The 11,412-nt window shown below is 49.9% G+C and overlaps 1 protein-coding gene across 1 annotated transcript; it reads right to left on the reverse strand.

Moving 5' to 3' along the window:
- Positions 1–372: 372 nt before the first annotated feature.
- LOC140214004 (uncharacterized) lies at positions 373–10,784 on the reverse strand. Its single transcript, XM_072285237.1, has 7 exons — positions 9,965–10,784; positions 3,946–4,158; positions 2,734–2,916; positions 2,068–2,205; positions 991–1,249; positions 446–634; positions 373–392 (listed from the first exon to the last, which is right to left on the reverse strand). Exons 1-7 carry the CDS (start codon positions 10,403–10,405, stop codon positions 373–375), a joined length of 1,443 nt encoding a protein of 480 aa, XP_072141338.1. The 5' UTR covers positions 10,406–10,784.
- Positions 10,785–11,412: the final 628 nt, after the last annotated feature.

The following is an 11,412-nucleotide window of genomic DNA, read 5'->3' on the forward strand; positions in this document are numbered from 1 at the left end:
GCGACAGCCAGAGAAGTTTAGGAAAATGAGAGCGGGCTGACTTCTACTGCCAGTGTAATGATATCCATATGACAACAATGAAGTGTTCTTTTAGCTCCTCACTGTTTAAGTGGTGCTGTTCCAGCATGTATGTAACGTTCACGTGTCCTCAAATCTCCGGCACCTTACCAGAAATTCGTAGCATACTGCTGAGCAGTATGTTTAGGAGGGTTATTGGCGGTATGTTGGATTTGCTCGAACACGTAAATTTTGTAATCGAATTCTAAAGATTGAAAAAAGTGAGCATAGGAATATTGAATCCAATGCGCATTGTTATCGCGCTTTTTAGGGCATAGAACCAGTGAGATCGGCTGTGTCACGCCGTATCGATTCCTATCGATCCTGTGCTTCACCTGCGGGCGACACTGCCAATTCGCTTTGTCATAAAAGTGCTCGCGCGACTCACCGAACCGCTCGAGGCGCTCGATGACCATCCAGCACCAGTGCAGGAACATGCCTGGCAGGGCGGAGGTCATCAGCTTGCTTATCCTGGAGACGAGATAGTAGCCGAAACCGTAGGGGTTCTGCAGGTACAGGTACGGCAGCAACAGGCTCAGGAACCAGTACATGGTCGACACGAGGCCGGCAAGGCGAGCTGCGAGACATACGGAGAAAGAGTCAGTGAACAGGTGGAACGCAGTTCGTTCCCGGTGAACTTGGCGTGCTTAATAGCATAACCTTACTGCGGTTAGTGCTCGCATCATGCGCATTGAACAGTATGCAGCGCACCACATTTGCTATATACCCGTCACTTCCAGCAACCATACGCGACAACAAATTTCCCGCGTCCATTGCTTTAGCAATCGAGCCAGCGGGGCTCCATCGTTCCGCTCACCTTACCGGGTATTCGTGTGTGTGTACGACGTTAATCCTGGGTGTGTTAACCAGCGCCATCTGGCGGCCATGCCGGCCCACCCTCTGGTGCCTCCATACGCGTCCACATATACTCACTGCTGGCAAAGAAGAGCGAGAGCAGCATGGCATGCACGGCGAGCGCGCTGCCGAAGCACAGCAGCACGACGTAGACGAGGCCCGGGTTGGTGGCGGCGATGTACACGTTGCCGTAGTCGTCGGCCAGCATCACGTAGAGGAAGGCCAGCGCGAAAGCGCCCAGAACGGCCGCCATGATGAGCATGCCGAGGTAGTGAGACAGCCAGTAGGTGGCGTCCCTCACACCGTACAGGCGCAGCTGCTGCCGCATGCCGCTCGCCTGCGCAGAGTGACGACGACCCGCGGCCCCACCGAAGAATCCCTTAGCTTGCACATAATAGTTTTCTCTTTCCTACATTTTACGTTCGTACGTTTGTTTACTTTCATTCCTTTTATAGCCCAATAAAGAGCCGATTACTGCTGCTACCTTCGATTAATCATTTCTATCGCGATTTATGATTTACTGCAAATGAATGTGTCAGAGTTTCATAATTCTATTTAAAAAATCATATTCTGCGTTTTTACGTGCCATAACCACGATTTTATGATGAGGCACGCCGTAGTAGGGGTACGCTCCGGATTCATTTTGACCACCTGTGGTTCTTTTAGCGTGCACCAAATGCACGGTACACGAGTGTTATTGCGTTTCACCAACATCGAAGTGCGATCGCCTTGGCTGGGATTCGAACCCGCGTCCTGGGACTCAGTAGCGCAACGCCTTAGCCAACATACGCCACCATGGCGGGTGTGATATTATTCTAAGCTGATTCAGAATCGCAACAAATGAAGACAGTATGATGTATTGTAGTTTTTCTAGGCAGTACACATAATTACAGGTGTAAATATGTAAATATAAGTTGAACGCACTATCATTTATGTCACGTTTTTTCTTGTGTAGAAAAATTACTGACCAGTTCAAGCCCTAATCTTGTTTAGAGACTGCCTGTGTCTATACTAGAGAACAGGCGGCGTACTATCGCGACAGTGCTAGCCCGCAATGTTTGTAATTCCGGAATAGTTCCTTTCTACCAGCGAAAATTTGTCTCACAGGATACATGGGTGGTGAACTACTTATGTACTCGTGAGGAGGGACCGCACCCTCTCGTCGACGATGTGGACGACGAGCAGGATGAAAGGCAGCCAGAAGGCTACCGCGAAGCGGATCACCGCCCTGCAGTAGTTTGTGGGGAAATCCTCCGGGTACAGGCTCGGGTACGGAAATCGGCGCAGCACAACCTGCATGGAATCGCAGAGATGACTTTTGCAACTGCCGTAGATTCGCTACAGTGGACTACCCGTGGATCTTAAAGTCGAATATTTCTTAGGAAACATCCAATAGGTCGTGCGACTGATCGTACCAAGAATACGTCCAACGAAGGCTGCCTACAAGACATCCCGGTGTGCTATTCTGGAGACCGTCCAGTTCCACCGCCTGTTTATTTTGAGCCAATCGGAGAGATCGTAGCAGCGCTTTGAGCGAATCGGAGGTGAGAAGATGGAGAATTTTAGAATATGGCGGAATTTGACACTGTCGACGAGGGCAACCCCGGGCTAGGCCGGCTAGAACTGACCGTAACACTGTTTTGCCGTCAGTGGGGAGGGTCGACGGCGCGCGTGCTTCCGGCCGACAAGCGACGGCTACAGGTCGGCCCCTGGCGATGGCCAAAACCGGTCGCTCGTTCGCGGTCCCTCCACGCTGCAGTATGAATATCGCGCGCGTGGGGCGGTTTACGCCCACGCGCGCGCTGCGAGCACTGCACGCACCTCGTAGTCTAGCGACTTTTTCTCCTCCTTGCTAATGGCTTCCAGGTAGGCCGTCTCGACCGCGTACTGCACCGGCAGCAAGTAAGTCATCTCGCTGAACGTCCGCAGGTTGAGCGTGGACGGGAGCACCAGGAAGCGCCGGTACCGCACGTTCACGTCAAACTCGACGCCGTGCACGCGAACCTGCGCACACGGACACCCGTAGCAACATTCTTATGTACGCCGATGGACAAGGACATAGAGAGAAAGATGTGGGTGTGGCGAAAATACTCTCACTGCGGAGCCTCGTTTGCTCCAACACTGACAATCTCGGCAAGGTACCTTTGGTCCCAGGCGTTGGTGGCTTCTGTCAGCCACCTGGCACGGGGATTAGGGGAAGGGTCTGTGGGAGCGGGTAGAGGAGGTGGGGGTGGTCCGCAGGACCAAGGGGATACGGATACGGGAGGTGTTCGCCACTGTGCATACCAGCACCGTGGGGATCCTATAGGGCAATCCTAGGGATAACCGAGTTCAGAAATCGGTTATCTCTGCAATACATGACATCACCTGTCGTCATGCGAACAGCACGTAACGTCATTGCATACAACTGCGTAAGATCACAGATATGACGGTATACAGTTTGGTCAGACGAACTTTGCAATCTTCACAGTCTGTTTTCTTTGATACGTCAGAAATTCACACACAGCAGATAACCAGTTAACCGCGCCGTCGCTGTACGCTTTACCGCTAGATAAAAAAGTCAGAAGGCTTGAGCGATCTTTCCTGCTCTGAACTCGGTTACGGCGACAGCATCAAGCTTTCATAGTGGACTCTAGACATAGTGGACCGTCATCTTCTCAAGGAGGATTTCTTGTATCGCGATGCGCACACTGTCGTTGCTGCTTGCCATGGCCTCCGATATGCGTGCGGAGGCCACCGCTTATAGTGCATGGCACAGAAAACACCTCAAAAATTGACAAACGCAAATGTCGCACGCCAGCTGAGGGGGTTATCGCCTCGTGCTCCCAGCTGCAGATTGCCGCGGGGCCTTGAGTCGTCTCCAGTGTCCATTTAGGGCAAAGTTATGTTATTCGTGACCGACTGTATTACAGCTGCATATGAGCCTGACGGCAGCCTAACGAAACGAGCGAAAATCGGGAAAGAAGGACACAACGAACTCGGCTTTTAAATTAAGCTGCTGTCGCACTAAAAGGAGCGTTTCGTATGCCGTACCTCGTAGTCCATTTTCCTGAAGTGAAGTGCGTCGTCGTCGTGGCCGCCACCCCCAATGGTCGCATCGTTGTCGTCAGCGCCCCATTGGTCAGCCGTATCTGCCACGAGATGTGACGGCGTGCTGAAGACGACGGCGATCAAACTTCCAGGCGGAGTCCTTTGGGCTTTTCGGAAGTACGACGTAAGCTCGTCCTTGCTATCCAGTCGGGTCACCTGCACGTGTATCAGGAATTCTGTCGTTAGTGGTTACGTGCGACTTTGAAGAGCATAGTTAACCTCGCGCCCGGTGTTCAGCGAACTTTAAGCATCGTTAGAAACAGCCTATTGTTATATTTTTATATACTGGTATCCTAGCGATACGTGCCTGCTGTCCAGGCTAGACACGTAACCCGTAGTTGGCATCGGAGCTCAAGCAGCATTGATTTCGCGTTTTCTTAGAATGGTTCGTAACAATCGTTATCCTAGCAGGAACGCGTCCGCCGCCGGCCAGGCCTGCGCGGACACTCTCAGCAGCGGAACGTGAAAGTTGAGTTATCGGAGGGGAATCGTGTAAATGAGCAGCAACTATGGATGCTACCGGGTCAGAAGCAGTTATAGCTAGGTTTTTCAGACATTCGCCTACAACGACGAGGCGCAGGCCATGGCGATACCCTCATATGGCAGTTGCTGTAAGTGAAGGGGCAGACTCAATATATTGCATGGGAGAGTTGTGTACAGGGTTGCCTAAGAAAAAAAAAAAAAAGAGCGCCGCCGTGTCATGAAACACGGATTAGCAGCGTAAGAAGCGGTACACACTGTCGAATGCAAACCTGCAGCACTGGTACATAAAATGTTAAATCGAAGCTATATATGAATCATCTCAGCGTCTTGCGGGCCTATTCGTGGTAATACAGCACGACAACCATGCTGTCTTGCGTAATATATAGATTAGTTGGGCAACAAGGTTTACACCCAACGGGTATTACGTTCCACCGCAGATGTGCGCCCATTCTTGGCCAGAATGCGTTATACGTCACTTCTGTCACGAAGGATATAGAAAAGCGTAAGTATGTTGAGGTATTTGTCGCACTTTCTGCGCGTACATCTTTCGTCAAAATTCGTCCTTCGAAAGGCACCTTACATCACTGTGGTCGTCGCGACACAAGACAGCTAATACCCGCGGGTGACGAGGTTGTACGTCAATCACACACACACACACACACGCACACACACACACACACACACACACACACACACACACACACACACACACACACACACACACACACACACACACACACACACACACACACACACACACACACACACACACACACACACACACACACACACACACACACACACACGCACACGCACGCACACACACACACACACACACACACAAACACACACACACACACCCGAAGCACCGTCGAGTTTTTGTACAAATAAACTTAAGCTGCTATCCCACAATTACTCTTAGATAAAGGAAACAAGCGTAAACCGGTCCGTGGTTCAACCGGAAGTAAGACGTTTTCGCCGAATTAAAAGGAAAAATGGCATTTGTTTTGGTCCGGCATTCTGGCAATAACAATAGGGGGTGTTTGTCGAGGAGAGGACAGAGGGCTCGCGCGTTTTCTGGTAATTCGCCCATGATGGTTCCGTTCAGCGGGTGTCGGGCGTAGGAAGGTTAGCAGCGAACTATTGGTAAACTACACGTTTGCAAGGGAGTGTAGTGTGCATGTGACTAACTTTAATCACTGCATCTTGCGTCTTGCACTGCCTGCATCTCTAGTTATCGCGATTATTTAGCTTGGGTCACGTTAGATTCTGCTTAGAGCTGAAACGTATTTGTCTTCTGTTCTTTGAAGTACAGAAGCCTAGAAGAAGTTAGACCAGGCACGTACCCAAGGGAGGGGCCCGGGGGGGCCCGGGCCCTCCTCGAAATTAAGACGCATACTCCCCCTTCCCCCCGGGTCACCACTTCTCACATACATTCCTAAAGCGCCGCCAAATCAATGTTGAGACTTGACAGGTATTCGGCAGTCAACATTTTGCTGCCTTTTTCACTCCTTTTGGATGGCGGTAGTTATCGGCCTCGCCTGGGATGTGAAGGCCAGTTTCCTCATCAATTCAGTGCCCGCGCGATTAACTCCAGATGTATTCAGTTGTCGCCGTCTATTCAACGGTCACACGCATCGTTCTTGCTTCGTTAGTTGAACTTTCTTCGTTTAGACTGATCCAGGGACCAGGAAAGGGATTCAGTTCGTGGTCAGCTGTTCACGTATGCACGTGGAACGAGTTTCGGCCAGAGAAAATGCGAATTGCGTTTAACTTTTCTTTTTGTTTCATTATTTCCTCGAGTGACGGCTCGCCGCGACGCTGACAGATCTTCCGAACCATATACCCGTGATATGGGTTAGATAAGGTGGAAAATAAAATAATGCGAGACAGCGTCCATCATCAAATCCTGCAATAACTCTTAAACTCATAGGCAATATGACTGTCACCCGTTAACTCGTCTTAACTGTACAGCTCTTTTCGTGCAATATTGCCAATTGGAAACAAGAGTCGCAAGGATTCGAGAAATTAAGCGATCTACTAAGGGAGAGAGCCAAGGCAACATCCAAACAGGAGGGGCAGGAGAAAATTAACAAATTTGACCGTTGTTCATGAAAATATTTATGGATCAACATATTTTTTTAAAAAAGGAAGTAGAGAAAACGCCGCCGGAAGTGGAGGACAATTCCGTGTGTTCTGAATGACGCTTCCACAGTTATCATTCGAGCCGCGAAACGTAGCCACTTCTCTGCTGCGCTTATGTAGGTGTTTTTCTAACATTTCGCGGTGGGCACGATACGCGACTGGCGGCCACGCATCGTTACGCAACTTCCCAAATAACAATACGAGTCGGTTGTCGCACTTAACTGGTTAGAGCAGTAAACGAGGGATCCAAAAGAACTGTGATTGTTCCGCAAATATATATTTCTGTATAATTCTTCCAGAGCTAATTCAAAAAAAGGCTACTATAGTCGGATACAACTTAAATGTGCAATGAAGCCCCGCCCACGCCCTCATAACCGCCAGCCACTGTTGCTCCGCGAGGCTGCAAATATTTCGTACTTCAAATTTCCCTGATACCCAAATAAGGCGGTAACTACAAAAATAAAGTTATTAGCACGTAATATTATACTCTTTCCCTCCCTATTATAGTGGAATGGCGAATGCCTAATTCATTATTGAACTGAAATAACATGCTTGCTTCGCTGCAACTATTTGTTGTGAAGTTTCACTTCAGTTGGCAGTGAAGTTTCATGAGTAAGACGGATTCAGCAGTGAAATGAACTGCACCGCAGCCTTTTGAAGAGTGAAATGCTCAGACTCCATACATTTTGTCCATGTCTGTTGCACACCTCATTGCTTCCGCCGATGAAAAGACTCAAGAACAGCAGACGCTCAGGAGGTATCAAGTACGACGCCATATTGAAAAGGCTGCATGACGACGATTTTGTTTGCTTCCGTGATTGACTGGCGGAGTAACACAACTCCACGCGGTCCGTGTACCTTTGTTGCCAACTGCAGTTTTTTTTTTAGTTCTATTCTACTAATGTAATCTTTATTTGACACTTTCGCTTCTTTACTTGTTCTTGGCAGTGTTCTTCCTGCGCGAGTCCATTTGGCGTGGTTGTTTGCCAAGTAAAGGAGAGGTGCATCGCACAGGCGTACCTCTAAAATACACCTTATTTCATTTCTATTTTATGAGTTTGCGCGTTTTTATGGTGAATTGTGGACGTTATCCACATTTGTACTAATAAAGGTACCCCCCCTCATTTGCATAGAATAGTTATCTTGGGTCAACCCCCCCCCCCGAAAAAATATCCCGGGTACGCGCCTGAGTTAGACCATTGTAAGATCTGCTCAAATCTATCCCTGATCTTGGCACTTTTCTGTTCTTCGCGAGGAACCTGTGTTAACATTGAAATTACTGGCCGTGTGACCGTTTGGGTTAGGTTATAGGTTAGGTGAGGCTTCTAGCTGGAACGTACGTGTCTTAGTGAGTTTTGAGCGTAATACTGGTTCTATTAGCCTTGTATCGGGTGCTGGAAAGCGTTCCGTTCATATACGTATACAGGGTGTCCCAGCTAACTTTAGCCAAAGTTTAAAAATATGCAAATGCCGCGTAGCTGGACAGAATAAACGTAATGTTTGATCCCGCGTGGAGATAAACTATTTTTATTTCATCCCATCGAATTAGATCATTTGTCTGAGATAATTAACTTCTCAACTATTATAATTTGATGAAAAGTGTCAATGAGAAAATTGTAGAGTGACATGAAAAACTCCCAATACAGCTTTCTGTTGCTCAATACGTGCTACATAGAAGTGTTTTTCCGAGCGTCAAAGAAGCCCGCGAACACGCGCAAAGTGCCTCGAGCGGTCAGTCGCGCGGCAATTTTGCGTGAATTTGCGGGTTGTCTTTCACGCGCGGTAATTAATGCCAGTGAAAAGAAAATTCGGTACGCCTACGTCTGGGTGGGAATCGTACCCGAACCTCCTGGGTGCGAGTCAAGCGCGCTTACCCGACGTCACGGCGGTTCCACAGTTCTTGGTGACTAAATTTAGTTTGTCCAGTGCGAGCGTTATTGGGCACGTGATGGGGCAACCAATGGGGAGGAAGTGGCGCCATGTCAGGAGTGTATGAGTGTATGAAATAAAGAAAACCATTAATGCCCAATTGAAGGCGGCTGAGTGGTCTTACGAGTTTTAACTCCTCGCGGGCAAAGCGAGTGCGTTGGGACGCTTGGCGCGTTTTGAGTTGGCCTTATTGAGACGCAGATAAAATGCAGGCGAGAGCTTGCGCGACATCTGGCGCAGGCAAGGGTCGCGCGGAAAACGACTTTTCACTAAAGGGGATGTAATGCTTTCGCATTCCCACGCGTAAGCCATCTCTCTGCCGCATTTCTGCTGTGGAGCTGTACGCATACCACACGTAGTGCGTTATGCATACAGCTCCACAGTATTAACAGCGTATTAACGCGACAGCGTTAAGGAGCCTGTGTCGCTGAAAATCCGGCGTCGGCGTTGGACGTCACTGCGGCAAAATAATTTCGAACCAAATTCCGAACCACGCATATGCCCAACCACTTCTCTACCACTAAAGTTGCTCGTACCTTGTGTTTCATTCTTTACAAAGTTATTCCTCGGAATTTTGAGAACGGCAGCCAACAAAGAAATGTAATGGGAAAAACACCGACAGCGCATGTCCTTTATGTTAGCTCTTCTCAGACTGAAATATTAAAAGTGCGAAACAATAACATGAGATCGAAGCACGCAAGTGGTCGCGTTTGTACCAGAAAGCTCGCCTTCGCGCATAGCGTTCGCAGTCAGCGTTTCCCTGTAAACGCTATGGTTACACAAGCTGCATTTGCCGAGAAGCGTGAAAAGCAGTAAGGGGTTTTTGAACGCTATCGCGTTCCACTCTAAAAGGCGAAGCTTAAGCGTCCTCCAAATTCTCGCTGGTGTGAGAGGTACGAACAGATAAATTTCCAGCTCTACGAACGCTGAAGTTTTTTTCCATCAGCGTCGTCTTGTGCACCATCGAGTTGCGCTGCCTGCAACGCCGCTGGCAGCAGCCGTCATCACGACAGTGGTACTGTAGCCTATAGGCCACTATAGCAGCTCACCGCTGTCGTTTCTGTTGCCTCGTGTGCTACGTCGCCACCCACAACATGACACCTTCGCGTATTCTTAGAATGCCGTCAGAGGTTGCTTCAGCGCAATGCTAAACTTTGCTATCGCTTTCAATATAGAGTTTTAGGTTACGGAATGCAAACCGCACCCGAGCGTTGGGGAATGCAAACCACCGGGCGTGTACAAAAGAACGCAGAGCGAGCACAAAATAGCGCGAAGGGCCCAGAATGGAGTTGCGTCCCCCTAAACGCTTGGGTGGGGCTTCCATAATCTATCTAAATCTTTCTAATGCTTCGTCCTCCGTCGCGAACCGCCAAACTTCTTGTTTTTTTCATTCGGCTCGACTGACCTTGGTGATGTTGAGGATGCTCGCCGCGCGCCTCGCGACCGGCTCGAAGAAGGGCTTGTCCGTCACGTAGCAGAGCTGGTCGACGTACGCTCCGGGCCCCGAAAACCAGCCGTCGAGCGGGTGCGAAGGCTCGAACCGCCTAGCCGGCATCGCCTTGGTAGCTGGATCTCGCGCGTCCCAGGGCCCGTGCATCTGGCGCGTCGTCGACGTCGCCGCCGCAGCCGTCGTCCGGGCCTCCTGGGTGTCCCGCGTCGTGGCCCAGTGGTCCTGGCTGTCGCCTCCCCACTCGGCGGTGTCGGGCTCGTTGCCGATGTCGCTGTTGAGCGTGTAGATGACTAGAAGCACTAACGCCGTCTGCGCTATGACGGTCAGAAGGCTGCCTCGGAAGCGACGGACGTAGGTGTCCCTCCAGAGCATCACGACGAGCTGGCGACCCGCCATGGCGCTGCGGTGTAGGGAAACGTATGCACTGTCCCCAACTGCTGCGAGAACAGGGCTGCAAGAACAGTTAATCGTTACGTTAGTTAAGTGGTCGGGTGAATCTCAAACCGAAGCAGCTTACGCCGCCAGTGCTACTGCCCTGCCCACGGCAACCTATAAACCACGTAGCCCGCCCTGTTCCTCCTGCGACCTTTATAGCCCCTGTGCCGCATAAATTGCAGTGCAGCAGGCAGACGAACACTCATACGCCCGCAAACATATATACATGCTATTCATATGACGCAGCAGTCTCTCTCTGTACCTTGCGTTGCGGCTTTGCTTACGTGTATTGCGAACACCTGCTGAAAAAGGCCTGAGGCGCTGCTTGAAGAGCCGACGTTATCCGGAGCAAATTCAGTGTTCGAATCGAACCAAGCACGCGGTCCACGAGCTCGAGCGAGCCACGAGCCACGTACCTAGTTTGGTGATGATGATAGCGAAACTGTGAGACCCCCATATTGGGAGATTGCCGAAGAAGCGGGCGGTGTGTTTGAAATCTTGGAGAAAAAAAAAAAGAAGGAAAAAGCCGACCAACTGTACTCCGTTCCATAGATAGCAGTCAACGCTGGGGAGGCTAGAGAGACTTCTTGCAGTGGCTGCGTTCGCGCTTGGATATAGTTCGATGTTTATAGACCGCAAGTGGGCGCAACTGTTTTTCATATATGCTCAGTATCGAATGGAACAAGTTTTATACCTCCGAAAAACTCTGGTATACGGTGCTAATGCATTGTTTTATCAGATCATTTTTATTTTTGTTGTTGGTTTCGAGTTTTTTATTTGCGAACCCTACGCGAGGAGCCTCACGTGCATGCTCGCACGAGTACCATAATATCGACATCAGCGCTAGCGCTCGCTACCCGCGTCGGCGCCTGTCTACAAGATCGGTTTGCTAACACCTGCACGACCATGCCATATCACATGAAAAGCTGTCATACGATTTTATTTTTGATAGCTCATTAGACAGCCGA

This window comes from Dermacentor andersoni, chromosome 11 (assembly GCF_023375885.2).
Source record: "Dermacentor andersoni chromosome 11, qqDerAnde1_hic_scaffold, whole genome shotgun sequence".
Taxonomy (NCBI): Eukaryota; Metazoa; Arthropoda; class Arachnida; order Ixodida; family Ixodidae; genus Dermacentor; species Dermacentor andersoni.